This window comes from Silene latifolia, chromosome 10 (genome assembly GCF_048544455.1).
Source record: "Silene latifolia isolate original U9 population chromosome 10, ASM4854445v1, whole genome shotgun sequence".
Taxonomy (NCBI): domain Eukaryota; kingdom Viridiplantae; phylum Streptophyta; class Magnoliopsida; order Caryophyllales; family Caryophyllaceae; genus Silene; species Silene latifolia.
In genome coordinates, this window is record NC_133535.1 from 59,658,353 (window position 1) to 59,676,711 (window position 18,359).

The following is an 18,359-nucleotide window of genomic DNA, read 5'->3' on the forward strand; positions in this document are numbered from 1 at the left end:
TGGTGGTGTCGTTGCGTTTTGGTGAGATGAACCGTGACTTGTATAGGATTGTCGAGTGGGTTGTTATTGGTGTTTGGGGTGCATAGCTGGGTTGACCAGGGAACCACCGCGGCTGGAGAAGGTGTGGTTGTGGTCACGGTAGTGAGGTGGGTACTCTCGGTGGGGCCTGGTGGTGAGCTTGGTAGTGTCGGGTTGGGTGTTTTAAACGGGTTTTATGTGTGGGTGGTTTGTGATGTTTATACGGGTACGGGTGCAGGGGTGAGTATATGGTGAGTACTAGTTAGCTGATTAATAACGTAAATAATGAATATGTTGTCATCATATAGTAATGATGGGGTTAATGATTAGGAATGAGGGATGGTTTTCTTTTCTTTATAATTACAATGGATGATGAGTACGTAATTAGATAAAGCGATATATTGTTACAATTAACCAACGAACTTATTTATCGATAAGTAGTTTGATTAACTTAAATTATATTAGATAATATATTAGCTAGTTTAGTTATTAATTAATATATGTTATAATTGTAGGATTCGACTTTGTAGAAGATCGTTACCAATTAACTTGTGTGTGCAGATTTGCTACAAGGTAGGAATTTCCTACTCAACTCGGTTTTATTGTTAATTGAATGATTGTTTAAATGTGACGATTTATGAGGTTAAGGTTAATATTGTGATTCATTATTGGAAGTAGAGTAATGGAGTATGTTAAGATGATTGGTTGAGATGAAGACGGGATTGTTATTGAGTTTTTGTTGTTTGGTTATATTTGGTATGGAGAGTTAAATATTCAGTTGAGCATAACATGGAGTGTGTTACTGCCAGTTGTGCATAACAAGTGATTGTTACTGCCAGTTGTGCATAGCGAGTAATCGTTACTGCCAGATGTGCATAGTAAGTATTTATTACTGCCAGAGATAGTTGTGCATAGTAAGTGATTACTACTGCCAGTTGTGCATAGTACGGGGGTACTACTGCCAGTTGAGCATGGTATGAAAGTACCACTGCCAGTTGAGTTGAGCATAGCACGGTGATTAGGGGGTTGTGCTACTGCCAGTGACGTAAGTAAGTTATACAGATGAAGTAATGAGAATTTGAATGAAGTCAATTATGGTTGGATTATTATTGTTGTTGTTTAGTTTATTCCTACTCAACCTCGTGGTTGAGCGTGTATTCGTGAACACCTGCGGTGAACCGTTTTATGGGGAGCAGATTTGACATGTACTAAAGATTAGCTGACTCGGGAGCATTGGGATGTGAGCTCGACTTGGAACTGTAGTTGAAGTCTAGATCACATATATAGTTATATCACTTATTTATTTTCCGCTGCGAGTTGTATTTATTTTTATATTATGTTTTAGTTGATTAAAATTGTAAAACTTATGTAATCATTAAAGTTTTTATTTAAAGTACTTTGGTGAGTTGGACTTTGTTATCTACTACCTCGGGAAAATGAGATGGTAACAGTCCTATTTATTTGGGAATGTCTAGATAAAGGCTCCCGAATAAATGGGGGTGTTACAAAGTGGTATCAGAGCAATACGATCCTCAGGCCTAACCAATGAATAATAATGAACTTAGGATGTGTCTAAATAAAATGAACCCCGAGTAGAAACTGTTAGGAGCCTCTCTTAGTGCGGTTAAGAAGCGCGCCTTAATTCGTACCATGGCCCTTTCATTTTTGAACCGGGAACCTTGAGAGAATACTTGAGAGTTGGGGTAATTTAAAAGGAACATTGCTTATTTTGTTTTGAAAGTTTTGTTGCCTTGTTTGAATGTTGTTTCATTAATGCTTCGATTACGTGGACGTAACTTTGCTTTTTCGATGAAGGGATGTGATATGATTTATTTTACGCATTGATATAAGCTTGTTGATATGGGGAAAGTATGTTGGCATGTATGTGGAAGGGGTTAATATGATTAAACATGTGAAGTATTAATTGTTGTGTGGAATTGTGAAGAATGCAACTTTGGTTGATTTTACAAGATTTTACCCTTGATTATTTTGGCTGCCAGTTACTGCCTGTTTAAAATCCTTATATGACAATTTTATGTGTGATACCCTTGTGAGTTAACTTTCATATGCCACTGGTCTCATGTTCAAATATTATACGGTTTAGGAGGAATAAATATTTTAGTGGACAGTAGTCGAAATATTCCTGTACAGTGATGTTTTTACGCCATGTTTTTGTAAAATTTTCCATTTAAAAACTACTTAATGATTTGTTATAATTCTAACTCCACTGTTTAATAGACTCATGTATGTTTCTAAATTGGTAAGCCATGTTGTAGGAAAATATTTTGACAATTTATGGTGATTTGTACAAGTTGACCTAAGTTTCCGACAAGTTGCTGTGAAATTTCCGTTTTGACCAAATAAATTGTAAAATGCATTATAAATTGACCTTATGAGTTTTTGACTTGATTCTTTTCTCATGGTTTACTAACTCTCTATATTTCCTAAATAATTTAGTTTAAATGTAAATTAGTTCGATATACTATATAAGGTGGTTTTACTATTTGGAAATCGGGGATTGTTGTTACTTATTATTCATCAATTTATATTGTGTTAAAGATAATAGTTGTCCTATGTGTGCTACGTGTTCTTGAGTGGTTATAATAAATTGTTTGTTTATTCTTATTGTTTGATATCTAGAACTTCGAGGACGAAGTTTATTTTTAGGGGGAAGGGATGTAATACTACGAATGTTTTGAGTTATTGTTGTGATACTTTGTGATAAGATTGGTGTGGTTGATAATCGAAGTTGGTTAATAATGTTGAATGGTGCATAGTTATAAGTGTTGTGGTAGAAGTTGTGGGCGAACTTCGGGACGAAGTTCATTTTAAGGGAGGAAGACTGTAATACTCTGTATTTTGATAATAATTTATGAACGTAATTTATGTAATTTAATAATTGATTAAAGACATTTCTAATAGTAATTATAATAAGACGTTAATTAAATAATAAATTAAGTATCCAAGTCGGGAATTGGGCTTAGATAATAATTAAGTGTTGGGCCGTGTGCCATTGTTAATTGGACCGAAACTTATTAATTTAGTATGAGTGTGATCGGGAATTAATAATGATATAAGATGGAAATAATAATAAGTAAAAGTAATAATAATTATAATATTAATAATCCCGGTAATATTAGTGTATGATAATAATAAAATTAGTAAAGGGAATATATATGGTAATAATAATTGAATAATAATAATAAGGTAATAATAATAGTTTCCTAATTGGTATCCCATACACCCCAAGCATAGACTATAAATACAAAGTAATTGTGAAGGAAATAATTCATAAAAAGAAGGAAGATATGTGAAAGAAAGAAGAAAAGAATTAAGGAAGAGAAAAGCAATGAATTCATCTTTTAATTATCGCCTCAAGGTAAGACTGTCTCATTAACATACTCATCTTAAGATCATTCTAATTTGTTTATTAGACCACCAATTGACGTAGCACTGCCATGACTTGAACGACGACTATTAGGGAACCTCCGTGGACCACCTTTGACCACCACTGACCGGCGGGAAAGGGGTTTTTGAAGGGGTTGTTGTACGGGTGGTTGCTTATGATTAATTTACATGTTTTATACGGTTTTGAACCATAAGCGAGGCTTGACTGACCTGGGCTCGGGTGTGGTGGTTACAGGTGTTGGGTTGACTCACGTGGGTGGTTATGGGTAGTAACGGTGGTGGCTTTGGTGGCAGTTGGCCGGATTTTTGAATAGTTGACGGAGTTTCGCGAAAACAGGGGAAAACAGGGGGTTATTGTGTGACCGTGTATTGGACCCTTGGTGCTCGACTAGACCTTGACCTTGGTTAGTGGCGCTACAGGTGGACCCACTGTGGGTCAAAGGAGACCACGGTGGTGGTTGCAGGTTGCGTGGGTGGTGGTGTGGTTGCGTTTTGGTGAGATGAACCGTGACTTGTATAGGATTGTCGAGTGGGTTGTTATTGGTGTTTGGGGTGCATAGCTGGGTTGACCAGGGAACCACCGCGGCTGGAGAAGGTGTGGTTGTGGTCACGGTAGTGAGGTGGGTACTCTCAGTGGGGCCTGGTGGTGAGCTTGGTAGTGTCGGGTTGGGTGTTTTAAACGGGTTTTATGTGTGGGTGGTTTGTGATGTTTATACGGGTACGGGTGCAGGGGTGAGTATATGGTGAGTACTAGTTAGCTGATTAATAACGTAAATAATGAATATGTTGTCATCATATAGTAATGATGGGGTTAATGATTAGGAATGAGGAATGGTTTTTTTTCTTTATAATTACAATGGATGATGAGTACGTAATTAGATAAAGCGATAGATTGTTATAATTAACCAACGAACTTATTTATCGATAAGTAGTTTGATTAACTTAAATTATATTGGATAATATATTAGCTAGTTTAGTTATTAATTAATATATGTTATAAATGTAGGATTCGACTTTGTAGAAGATCGTTACCAATTAGCTTGTGTGTGCAGATTTGCTACAAGGTAGAAATTTCCTACTCAACTCGGTTTTATTGTTAAGTGAATGAATGTTTAAATGTGACGATTTATGAGGTTAAGGTTAATATTGTGATTCATTATTGGAAGTAGAGTAATGGAGTATGTTAAGATGATTGGTTGAGATGAAGACGGGATTGTTATTGAGTTTTTGTTGTTTGGTTATATTTGGTATGGAGGGTTAATTATTCAGTTGAGCATAACACGGAGTGTGTTATCGCGCGATTGTGCATAACAAGTGATCATATCTCGCCATTGTGCATAGCGAGTAATCGTTACTGCCAGATGTGCATAGTAAGTACTTATTACTGCCAGAGATAGTTGTGCATAGTAAGTGATTACTACTGCCAGTTGTGCATAGTACGGGGGTACTACTGCCAGTTGAGCATGGTATGAAAGTACCCCTGCCAGTTGAGTTGAGCATAGCACGGTGATTAGGGGTTGTGCTACTACACGCCAAAGACGTAAGTAAGTTATACGGATGAAGTAATGAGAATTTGAAGGAAGTCAATTATGGTTGGATTATTATTGTTGTTGTTTAGTTTATTCCTACTCAACCTCGTGGTTGACCGTGTATTCGTGAACACCTGCGGTGAACCGTTTTATGGGGAGCAGATTTGACAGGTACTAAAGATTAGCTGACAGGTACTCATCTTAAGATCGTTCTAATTTGTTTATTAGACCACCAATTGACGTAGCACTGCCATGACTTGAACGACGACTATTAGGGGACCTCCGTGGACCACCTTTGACCACCACTGACCGGCGGGAAAGGAGTTTTTGAAGGGGTTGTTGCACGGGTGGTTGCTTATGATTAATTTACATGTTTTATACGGTTTTGAACCATAACCGAGGCTTGACTGACCTGGGCTCGGGTGTGGTGGTTACAGGTGTTGGGTTGACTCACGTGGGTGGTTTTGGGTAGTAACGGTAGTGGCTTTGGTGGCAGTTGGCCGGATTTTCGAATAGTTGATGGAGTTTCGCGAAAAAAGGGGAAAACATGGGGTTATTGTGTGACCGTGTATTGGACCCTTGGTGCTCGACTAGACCTTGACCTTGGTTAGTGGCGCTACAGGTGGACCCACCGTGGGTCAGAGGAGACCATGGTGGTGGCTGCAGGTTGCGTGGGTGGTGGTGTGGTTGCGTTTTGGTGAGATGAACCGTGACTTGTATAGGATTGTCGAGTGGGTTGTTATTGGTGTTTGGGGTGCATAGTCAAGGTTGACCAGGAACCACCGCGGCTGGAGAAGGTGTGGTTGTGGTCACGGTAGTGAGGTGGGTACTCTCGGTGGGGCCTGGTGGTGAGCTTGGTAGTGTCGGGTTGGGTGTTTTAAACGGGTTTTATGTGTGGGTGGTTTGTGATGTTTATACGGGTACGGGTGCAGGGGTGAGTATATGGTGAGTACTAGTTAGTTGATTAATAACGTAAATAATGAATATGTTGTCATCATATAGTAATGATGGGGTTAATGATTAGGAATGAGGGATGGTTTTCTTTTCTTTATAATTACATTGGATGATGAGTACGTAATTAGATAAAGCGATAGATTGTTATAATTAACCAACGAACTTATTTATCGATAAGTAGTTTGATTAACTTAAATTATATTGGATAATATATTAGCTAGTTATGTTATTAATTAATATATGTTATAATTGTAGGATTCGAATTTGTAGATGATCGTTACCAATTAGCTTGTGTGTGCAGATTTGCTATAAGGTAGGAATTTCCTACTCAACTCGGTTTTATTGTTAAGTGAATGAATGTTTAAATGTGACGATTTATGAGGTTAAGGTTAATATTGTGATTCATTATTGGAAGTAGAGTAATGGAGTATGTTAAGATGATTGGTTGAGATGAAGACGGGATTGTTATTGAGTTTTTGTTGTTTGGTTATATTTGGTAGGGAGAGTTAATTATTCAGTTGAGCATAACACGGAGTGTGTTACTGCCAGTTGTGCATAACAAGTGATTGTTACTGCCAGTTGTGCATAGCGAGTAATCGTTACTGCCAGATGTGCATAGTAAGTAATTATTACTGCCAGAGATAGTTGTGCATAGTAAGTGATTACTACTGCCAGTTGTGCATAGTACGGGGGTACTACTGCCAGTTGAGCATGGTATGAAAGTACCACTGCCAGTTGAGTTGAGCATAGCACGGTGATTAGGGGGTTGTGCTACTGCCAGTGACGTAAGTAAGTTATACGGATAAAGTAATGAGAATTTGAAGGAAGTCAATTATGGTTGGATTATTATTGTTGTTGTTTAGTTTATTCCTACTCAACCTCGTGGTTGACCGTGTATTCGTGAACACCTGCGGTGAACCGTTTTATGAGGAGCATATTTGACAGGTACTAAAGATTAGCTGACTCGGGAGCATTGGGATGTGAGCTCGACTTGGAACCGTAGATGAAGTCTAGATCACATATATAGTTATATCACTTATTTATTTTCCGCTGCGAGTTGTATTTATTTTTATATTAAGTTTTAGTTGATTAAAATTGTAAAACTTATGTAATCATTAAAGTTTTTATTTAAAGTACTTTTGTGAGTTGGACATTGTTATCTACTACCTCGGGAAACTGAGATGGTAACAGTCCTATTTATTTGGGAATGTCTAGCTAAAGGCTCCTGAATAAATGGGGGTGTTACAGTATCTTTATTTAAGTTGCCTTTTCATACAAGTCTACGACACTGCTTATGATAGGCGGATACAGACACACACAGTTTGACACTCAACAAATAACACACGACGTTGCTTGGAAGTTTCAGCCACAGACACGGACACATTTTGTAGGGGTTTTAGGGGTACATTGCTTGGAAAACAGCCACAACCTGGTTGTAGGCATCGACGCTTTCTGACCTGGTCGATTGCTGCCCATCAACGATGGTCGCATACGGCACTTGGACATAGTCCACGGTATTCTTCAGAAGCTCAGCATCCGAGTTTGTGGCTACCTAGAGGTATGGTTCGAGTGTTGACCTATTCGGGGCATTCCAGTCGTTCCTGCCATGACCTCTGAGTTGAAACATCATGTCAAGCTTAAATGCTGATTCTGCATGTGCAGGTGATGTTTCAAACTGAATGAGAAGACTCTCTTTGAATCCCCATGGCCCCCATTGTGGCTTAACTTTGCTGACCGAGTATCCCAGCTCAATAAGCTTATTCCTCAAAGGATTAAAGCTCTTGGCGGCAAATTTTCCATTGTCTATATCTATGTGGCATGGGGCATTCATCAGCACACAATGATATGGACGACCAACATTTTGAGTCATTTTCAGACCACTAATTTGATGGTTTAATTTATTTGTGAGTTGTGGGGAGCTAATGGGATGCCTCTTTTCTGAATTTATAGCAAGTTTGACATGTGTTGTATGTCTTTAGCTTTTGGTAGCTTTAGAAAGCCAATAAAATCAAGAGTAAATTATCAAAAACTACCTTTTATATACAACTTTTTAAATTTACTCCCTTTTTATTTATTTTTTAAAAATTACTACCTTTAAACGCACTTTTTTTAAAAATTGCTACCAAACTTCTATTTTTGTGTTTTTGTGACGAAAATGCCCCTAATCTTTCTAATTGGGCAGAATTGGGTCATTTTGTTTGCTTCATATCTGGAGTTTTACATAGACAAAAATTACGTTCTTTATACGGATAGAATCTTGAAGAAGTCTACTTTCCAATGGCGTTGGAATCAATAAGTTTTACCGTGTGAATTTTGCCCAACAAGCCTTCAAAGACTGATACGATTTTAAGACTGAAATTCCCTGTTTTTCCAGATTCGTGTCTGATATTGAGGAGCCATTTCCATGGTGTTATTTTGATTTAATGTAAACGCCCTTTCACATGGTTGTAGCCCTTTGAGTCTAGTTTCCGAATTGGTAAGGTAGACTTCTGGGTGATTTGTAGTTTGTTGGGAATCGCAATTCTCGTGGAAAGACGCAAATCTGTCATAAAATCGTATCAGTCTTTGAAGGCTTGTTGGGCAAAATTCACACGGTAAAACTTATTGATTCCAACGCCATTGGAAAGTAGACTTCTTCAAGATTCTATCCGTATAAAGAACGTAATTTTTGTCTATGTAAAACTCCAGATATGAAGCAAACAAAATGACCCAATTCTGCCCAATTAGAAAGATTAGGGGCATTTTCGTCACAAAAACACAAAAATAGAAGTTTGGTAGCAATTTTTAAAAAAAGTGCGTTTAAAGGTAGTAATTTTTAAAAAAAAAAATTAAAAGGGAGTAAATTTTAAAAAGTTGTATATAAAAGGTAGTTTTTGATATTTTACACTAAAATCAATGGTCATTGTTAAAGATTCCCAAATTTGCATGGCATGGTAAATCCTGTAGATATGCAGTATGCATGCATGCTGGTGTTGTCTTATTTTCTTGATCTTATTATTAGATGTGGATGCTGTTGTTGAAATTGCTGAATAATGTTGCAGTATATAGTGCTTCTGTTGTTACAGTATGTATTGTTACAGGTTTGGACTATAATGGAATTACAGTAATTTTTTTTTTAAAAAAAGTGTTAAACAATAACAACGGTTATATTGAAATTACCCGTTGTTAATACTTTCAACAACGATTATATTGAAATTACCTGTTGTTATTACTATCAACAACGGTTATAGTGACACTACCCGTTGTTATTATTTTCAACAACGGGTGTAGTACTTCAACCAGTTGTCATTGCTTTTTTAGACATATTTCATTTTGGCGCAAATTGGGTGAAAATATATTACAACAGGTATATTTTAACCGTTGTAATAAAGTTATGACAACGGTTGACTTTTATTAACCCGTTGTTATTGACATATAACAACGGTTTTGTTTTGAGGACCCGTTGTCAATAGTTTGTCTTAATAAAAAACTAATTTACAAACACATACAGCATACCACACAAACACACACAACATCAGTTCAACCGTTGGTATCCTGAGTTTATTATTCTCTCTCCCCCGCTTTCTACATTCTCGTTGCCGGCCGTCGTCCAGATTCTGTTGCCTTCCCTTATCATCCTGCTCGTTCTCTTTATCATCATCATCATCATCATCAGGTATGTTCACTTTAATTTTGTGTTTCGTCATTAGGGTTTTAAGATGATAATCTTTTTTGTTTTTCATGTATATGTTTGTTTTTCGTCTTCTTTGTTATCTTTATCACCCCGCATCATCGACTTCATTCCTCTTATTAGGGTTTAGGATTTTAGAAGCTCAAACTGTTGTTTTAAATTTTCATTCCTCTTTTGGGTTTTAGATAATACTCTGCATGACGTTGTTAAGTTGTTCATTTACTATTTCATTCATGGGTTTTAGGATTATCATGGGTGAAAACGGAAAAGAATAATAAGCGTGGGGATGATAATAAGCCTGGTGAGAGGGGTGCTACGAACTGCCCTGCAGCCCTTGCAGCTATAGCCGCTAAAGAGCCGCTTAAAATAACATGGAGCTCGAAGGGTTTCCCTACTAGTACAAATGCGGGTTTTTTATCCAGTTGGATTGGATGTTGCACAAGACAGTTTGTGCCTATCCATTTAGATGATGTTAGAAATTTGAATCCAAAATTGGCGGAGTTATACTTAGCTCGTATAAAGGAAGCCTTTGATATTGCCTATGAATGTCATGATAAGTATTTAATGCAGAAGGCATGGGGTGTCCTAAGGCAGTGGAAGTGTGACGTTGCTAGGGATTGGTTGTATGTGGACAAGACAACGGGGGAGATGCGTAAGAGCCCACCGCCAAACAAGTGTCCCACCATCAGTCAGGAACAATGGGATCTTTTCAAAGCGATGAGAACTAGTGAGGAGTTTCAGGTTAAATATCCTCGCCTTTTAACGATTTACCTATCATTTTTTTAATTAATGAGTTCTTTATTTAATCTTTTTATTATCTCATCTACTTGCGCTTTTATATAATTTAAAGGCCGTTAGCAGAAGAAATCGTGCTAACATTTCATGCAAGAAGGGGAAATGGTATGGTTCTCGAGGCGGTTACAGATTGATAGAAGACAACCTCGTAAGTAGCACTTAATTATCCCCATGTTTATTTGATTTTTTTAATCCCACTTGGGCATCCCGTTTCAGGTTCGAGTAACGAAATATTATGGGACAACTACCCCGAAAAAGAAGAAAAGGAAGACTAAGGCTGAGAAGGCTGACATGGTACCATTTATTCTATTATTTTCATTTAAGTTCAATTCACATGTTATTGTTGGGATACAAATTGCTGAAACATTACATTCTTGGCACGCAGGTTCAGTTATTAGCATCCGTACTACTAAAGATGAATGCTGGAGGCAAGCCTTCCGAAGAAGAATTAAAGATGATGGAGGATGTCATTAAAGGGGGTAAGGTACAACAGATTGGTCAAGAGGCCGAGAACACTACTACCTTGGCAATACATGAGAAGAAAGTATCGGTCAACGAGATACAGAAAGATCAGGTACCTGATGCTTCTGAAATTGTAACAACTAAAGCCGATCAGGTATCTAATACTTCCTTATTTTTCTTTTCTTTTTTTGGGTAATATCAGGGGGTGTGTTCCCTGCCAGCTCTAATGCTATAACTTCTGACATCGTGCCATTGGTTAATTTTATTAGGTAAATAATGAGTCTGAAAAGGAGATGCAACTTGAGAAGACGGCTGATGGAAAACAGTAGCATACATCCCGTTCAAGTCAGTTCACTGTTTTCAGTAAAGTATGCATGAAGTGTTTAATTAGTTAAATTTATATGAATTCTATCAAATTTTGGGATATAATAATGTATGTGTATTCTTCAGGCCGTAAACAGGAGGGTAGTTATTCTTGCTGACCCTAAATTCGAGAAACCAATTGTGCGTGTTGGCCGGGCTCTCATAGAAGTGCCCACCAAATCAGCAGCGGAAACTGTAGTGGTTGTTCATGGCGAAAAACTTTTGCCGAATCATAGAAAAGTGGAGATAATTGAAGTCTTTACAGGACATGAAAACTTTTAACTGCTCGTCCCAGTTCGTGACGACATTACCATTCTAGAAGATGCGGTTGGAAGTTTCATCCAATGGCCTGAATCTCACATCTTCCTGGCTCGTTCGTCTCTGCCTCAGCCGAAAGCACTTGATGAGGTATTTAATTAACTTCTCCATTTTTTTAAAAACCTCCCTTTATTTATATATTTTCTTTATTTCTAAAAAGCATAGAAATTTTTTGTAGGGAACAAAAAAGCCGGCAAAGGCGGATAAGCCTAAGTCCCCGGACATGCCAACTTCCTCGTCGAGACAACAACTTGATGAGGTATTTAATTAACTTCTCCATTTTTTTAAAAGCCTCCCTTTATTTATATTTTTTTTGTATTTCTAAAAAGCATGGAAATTTTTTGTAGGGAACAAAAAAGCCAGCTAAGGCGGATAAGCCTAAGTCCCCAGACATGCCAACTACCTTGTCGAAACAACAACTTGATGAGGTATTTAATTAACTTCTCCATTTTTTTAAAAACCTCCCTTTATTTATATTTTTTCTGTATTTCTAAAAAGCATGGAAATTTTATGTAGGGGACAAAAAAGACGGATAAGCCTAAGTCTCAGTCATACCTGCTACTACTGCCTTATCATTGAAAGAGCAGGTTGATGAGGTATTTAGTTAAGTACTCTTTTATTTTTATTACTCCAACTAGCTAGCTAGGATATGTTACCTTTGGATTTTTTATTATTTTAATTATCTACATGTGTAGGCTGGTGGTAGTAGCACAAAATCAGAGAAGCATTATTTTCCCGAACTGAAAGATGTTAGGAGTTTATACTCCAGAAAATATTCTGGGAAGGATTACTTGCTAAAAGTAAGAACGGTGACGATGAGGAAACTGCATTCGGAGGCTAGCAACCGAGCAATTGATAATTATTCCACTCGAGGAGCATATTGTAGGGGTTGAGCACGAAGCAATTATGTCATGGGAGATGCTAGCCATTTGGGCTGGCCTAGACGACATTGATGTCCAACACCTATTTGTTTGGATGAAATAAGTTTCTTAATAAATCATTTCATATTCTAATATTTTGACTACTAGATAGTGTTTTAAATACCGGAATTAATACCATAATAATGTAGGATATTGAAATTGAGAGTGATCCCCGGGAACAAGATTCCATGTGATCAATATGGATTCCTGTGCCCCTATGTTTTATCTATGGATATCACGATTTTTTCGGTAGAAGATCGGGTAGATTATATTGCTCAGCAATTGGCGACAACCAAGAAGCTGGTTTTTGCCCCTTATAATGAAAACGGGTAATAAACAAATTAATATTACGTTTCCTCCTACAATTGCATTTTCATAACTAATATATGTACTTGTTAATAATGATGATGTCTCTTGATGTAGGACTCATTGGGTGCTAGCAGCCATCATGCCGACGAAGAAGAAAGTTTTTTGGTTGGACTCTTTGCATGGACAACCAAGCGAGACTTTTAAGGGCTTGATTATTAAGTAAGTTTATAATACTGATTTATTTATAATAACATTAAGTTTCAATTTTTATTTATAGTAAAAAGCTCATTTTTGCTCCAAAAATATGAGTTTCTGCCTCCTTTTTTATTTTTTTTAAAAAAAAGGGCCTTTGAGAAGAAAAGAGCTAACGAACAGGATCAACCCACGAAAGATTCTGATGATGGCCCTACTTTTATTACGATAACATGGGTACGTGCTCAAACACAATACCTTAAGTGCAAAAATATATGTTTAATACTAATACAATACCTAAAGTGCAAGATTCTGATGTGGGCCTTCTCTCGTCTCTTTGTTTTTATGAAATAATAGGTCCCTCGCCATCCGGATAGCATACAATGTGGATACTACGTTTGTCGGTTCATGTTGGAGATTATTATGCGTAGATATATCCTTACTCCAGAAAAGGTTAGTAATTTAATAATGTGTTTATTACTTTTTTTAAATTAGAGTTGATGTTGTCTTGTTTGCTGCTATACCATGATGTTGCTATGCTGAATGATGTATGTTGTTACAATAATGTCTTGTCTTTGTTTTTTCCGCAGTATGTAATCAGCGCGCCACAAGAACTTTAGCAGTACAAATGGCAACATATAGACGAGGTAAGGGATATGTTGGGCAAATACGTCTTAGAACATTGCAATGCTGAAGGCTAAATGCATGATACTCAGACCTTAGATCAACTTAGTAAATTTTTTGTTGAAGTTAGGGAATGATTTTAGTTCATGTAAAGTTAACTCCTTGTAAGTATATATGATGCTGCTGTTGTGGTTGAATTGAATCTATTGAGTTCTGATGAACCCAGCTGTGATTTATGCTGGTGTTGATATATGGTGCTACTGATATATGCAGGTTTTTGAATGGCATGAAAAAAATTTAATTTTTATAAAAATTAGGAGTTCGTAAAAAAAAATTACTAAAACAAAAATCGTTGTAAATACCTTTTACAAATACCCGCCAAAATATTCAACAACAGGTTTTAAAATAAGAACTGTTGTAAATACCTTTCACAAATACACGCGCATAATATTCAACAACAGGTTTTAAACGAAGAACCGTTGTTACTACCTCTTTCAACAACGGTTATTTAGCGTATACCCGTTGTTAAAAGTCTTCACAATTTTGGTGGGAAAGATACAACCACGGTTATTTATATGATAACCGTTGTTATATTATTCCCACCAAATTTTTGAAACACTTTCCACAACGGCTTACTCGTAACAACAACGGCTTTTAACCGTGGTGAATACTTTCGACAACGGTTTTAGTAAATAACCTAACCGTTGTAAATACCTTTTACAACGGCCGCTTTAACAACGTCCGCTTTTTGTTTTTACAACGGTTTTTATCCGTTGTTATAGCCTGTATCTGTAGTAGTGGAGATTTTCCAAACTCACAAGTCACCGTAAGAACCAAACTCACGAGATCCCACCTATATATATATATATATATATATATATATATATATATATATATATATATATATATATATATATATATATATATATATATATATATATATAGAGAGAGAGAGAGAGAGAGAGAGAGAGAGAGAGAGAGAAATTGCATCAAGTGAGTCTAGGTATCTTAGGTGAGTCTAGCATTTTAATCTCATCCATTAGATCTACTCCTAATCAACGGCTGAGATTAAATCTCAGAAATTATAACAAACCTATAAAAGCTAAGAATTCAAACCTCCCCCTCATAATTCAGTTTCACTTTCTCTCTCCTCCGTCTCTTTCCCTCGCTTTCTCTATCTCTCTCTCTAAGTCAAAATAATCCTCTGAATCAAGCAAGCAAACCCTAGGTTCCTGTTTTTTACTCGCTTTTATCAATTCATTCACAAATCAATCAAACTCGTCTGTTTTCCAGGTTCTCGTTGCTACAATGGATGCAGATTCTACCGACATTAACATGCAAACAGGTAATTTCCGTAATCCTTTCGTTTTCAGTTTTCCTTTTCGCGATTTCATATGGATTCTATGTCGCTTATCAATCGCTATTGTAATTTCATTACTCCGTTGCTTTTCAGTTTTTTAGGTTAATCGATTTTATGTTTGATTCAATTTTAATGACTTCTGTTCACTTCTACTTCAATTTTACGGTGTCCTTTCCTTTGATTATTCTCGTATTTGCTTTTCTCTTAAATATTAGGTTAAATATCCTTGTATTTGGTGTTTTTCCTATCGAATTTTCATATTTGCGTTCTCCTCTGCTTCTGCTTACAATCGCAGTTGCTTTATTGTCACATTCCGTCAATTTTGATTATATTTGTCTTTATTCTGTTGCTTTTCAGTTTTTTAGGTTAATCGATTTTATGTTTGCTTCAATTTTAATGAAATCCGTTCACTTCTACTCCAATTTACGGTCTCCTTTCCTTTGATTATTCTCGTAGTTGCTTTTGTCTTAAATATTAGGTCAAATATCCTTGTATTTGTTGATTTTCTCGTTCAATTTCGATCAAATTTCATTATATTTGACCTCTTTTCCTGTCTTGTATATTCCTGTTCCCCCAATCTCGTATATTCCTGTTCTGCTGTCAATGCTTACAAAGTGCTCGACTTTTACAATATCAATGTTATCGTAACACAATCACATATATTCATTTTCCATTTTCCTTTTTGTATTACGACTCAAGTCATCAAGTTACTCAACCCCATTCTACGCCAATTGACCAAGAGCAACCCAATCCTCAACCAAATAACCACATTGTCTCGTCTCACACGCCTAATGGAGGTGAGCGCTGGATGCGTGTGGTTGAGCACAAGTTTAGACCTACCATTGGTGCGCTTTTCGCCTTCCTTGAGGCTGGAATCAAGTTCTACGAGGTTTATGCTCGGGCATGTGGATTTACCCCTCTCGGAAGCACAAAGACGAAAACACTACGAGGTGGTGTTGCACACCAAAAATTCGTAGTCTGCAACCGTCAAGGGTTCAGGGAATCTAAACCGAAACAGCGTCCCAGAACCAAGGATGATGAGAATATGGGTGATGGTTCGTCCACAGCTAGTACAGTTACACGGCGAGTTAAAATCACAAGAATTGGATGCCGAGCGTACGTCAGATTTGCCCTTCTACATGGCCTTGATGGCCCAGCTATGATTGACGAGTTTTCTGAAGTCCACAATCATCGTCTCACCTCTGTCTGTAACAGAGATCTCGATAAGATTTCACGATCCCTTGATATGTTCCAGAAGACGCTTATCTTGGACAACTCCAAGTTGAATATTGGCGCTGGATTGACCTTTAGACATGTTAAGGAACTTGTCAATGGGTATGAAAATATCGGTGCTACATTGATAGATTTTAAGAACTTTCAAAGAGATATCAAGTGCTACATTGGGTTAAGAGATGCTGACCTTTTCATCGATCGACTCGAGAAACTCAAAGCGACCCAACCCCAGTTCTACTTCGCCTATGATGTTGATTCGCAAAATCGTCTAACAAAGTTCTTTTGGGCTGATGCTACATGTATTAGAAACTACTCATTCTTTGGGGATGCTGTGAGCTTCGACCCTACTTTAACCAACAAGTATGATATGGTTTTTACACCATTCACAGGTGTTAATCACCACGTAAAGTCGGTGTTGTTTGTCGGTTGTCTCCTGTTACACGAGGATGACATCTCCTTCCAATGGACCTTTCAAAGATTTCTTGACGCCATGGGACAAAAAGAGCCGCAGTTCATGATCACGGATCAATGCCCTGGCATAAAGAAGGTAATAGTGTGACAATGTTACTGTAACAGACTTACTTAAAATTATTGTACCACAACTTTCTGACTCCAACTACCACTATTCCATCTCTTCCTTTTTTACAAGGTTATTCAATAACAATGTTATCAGAACTAAATTACTAACATATAATTTACTCACTTGCTCTTTCCCTATCACTGGTCAATATCACGTTCGACTTGCTGTTTCATTATGACCGGCATACAATAGGCTTTCCTTCTGTTTCAAGACAAATAGGCATCGTTATTGTATGTGGCATATTAAACAAAAGATCACGGACAAAGTTCGTTCAAAGACTCTGCAGAGACACGGACTTCCTTGCTCGCTTCAACGCTGTTGTTTGGGACCCTGATATGGAGCCGTCGGAGTTCGAAGAGAAGTGGCGGAAGGTCATTTCAGATTTCGAGCCGGAAGATAATGATTGGTTGACTACAATGTTCGACGACGACGCCATTGATTCCCGCCTACCATCGTGACCTTGCCTTGGGCTGCATATTAAGAACAACACAAATGATCGAAAGTACAAATTCGTTTTTCAAGCGCTATGAGAATCACTTTGGTACACTGGTCGAATTTTGGATGAGGTAAACAACTCTTTTTCATTCCTTACGATTGCAGAACAAGTGTATGTTACAATACCATTGTTTCATTGTTACATAAATAATTTGTTGCCGAATCCTTGTTGCATTAAAACCAGGTTCCAAACTCATGGACCAGCAGCGCTATACAGGAAGGTGCGATGATTATAACAGCGGCCACTCATTCCCTGAGCTTAAGACAGAATTACCTATAGAAAAGCATGGCGCTATTATATACACACATGCTGTGTTCTAGGTGTTTCAAGAAGAAGTAATGGCTGCCGATTCATGTGGTGTTGATGACTTTGAGAAGGAGGAGCATGTGCGCATAATTCATGTAATCGATGCTGAGACAAACAGAATTTTCAAGGTGAGGTTGGACCTTAGAAGCACAGATGCAGTATGCGAGTGTAAATTGTTCGAAAGAATTGGATTACTCTGCAGGCATATTATGTGGGTGTACAAGGGCAAAGGAATTGGGCGAATACCAAGCAAGTACATTGTAGATCGTTGGCTAAATAACACACACGCAGCGAACAGGTTTGATTCAAAAACATTATTACAGTGACAGTTTTGACTTGTTACCATGATAAATAGTAACCTGCTGTTTTACTTCCAGACTTGATTCGAATGGGAATGTTATTGAGGATTCATATATGGCTACGTCTGATAACAGTTATTTGTGCAACGTATGATCAGAGTTCCGTCAGATAGTTGGTGTTCTCAAAACTTTACCTGCTGAACACACGGAAGAGTTAGCATCCCTCCTAGTTGAGTTCCGGCAAAAGTTATGTATTGAACCGCTTACAAAAGACCAAGAGATGGAGATTCTGTTGGGCTGCAGCTCGTCGTCTGAAGTCACTATCCACCCTCCGGAACAAGCACGCAACAAGGGCAGCGGAAAAAGATTGAAGTCAGCTAAACAACAGGCCATTGAAAAAGCAGCCAAGCCAAAGAGGCTATGTGCATACTGCAAAGAAAGAGTTACCCACGACAGGAGAACATGCCCTCTTCGCATAGCTGATGAAGCCGCTGAGAAAGCAGCTAAAAAGAAAAAAGTTTGA

The 18,359-nt window shown here is 37.5% G+C and overlaps 1 protein-coding gene across 1 annotated transcript; it reads left to right on the forward strand.

Annotated features, from left to right (window-relative positions):
- The first annotated feature begins 15,730 nt into the window (after nt 1-15,730).
- LOC141607635 (protein FAR1-RELATED SEQUENCE 5-like) lies at nt 15,731-18,359 on the forward strand. The gene is made up of 3 exons (XM_074426985.1): nt 15,731-16,702; nt 17,552-17,804; nt 17,995-18,359. The coding sequence occupies exons 1-3, from the start codon at nt 15,731-15,733 to the stop codon at nt 18,357-18,359; spliced, it is 1,590 nt and encodes a 529-aa protein (XP_074283086.1).

What these genes read in the sequence shown, in the direction of transcription:
- LOC141607635 (XM_074426985.1), top strand. Translation starts at nt 15,731, where the DNA reads ATGCGTGTGGTTGAGCACAAGTTTAGACCTACCATTGGTGCGCTTTTC. An exon ending in AATGCCCTGGCATAAAGAAG is followed by an intron (nt 16,703 to 17,551) that starts GTAATAGTGTGA and finishes GCTGTGTTCTAG; the next exon opens with GTGTTTCAAGAAGAAGTAAT. An exon ending in AAGCAAGTACATTGTAGATC is followed by an intron (nt 17,805 to 17,994) that starts GTTGGCTAAATA and finishes ACGTATGATCAG; the next exon opens with AGTTCCGTCAGATAGTTGGT.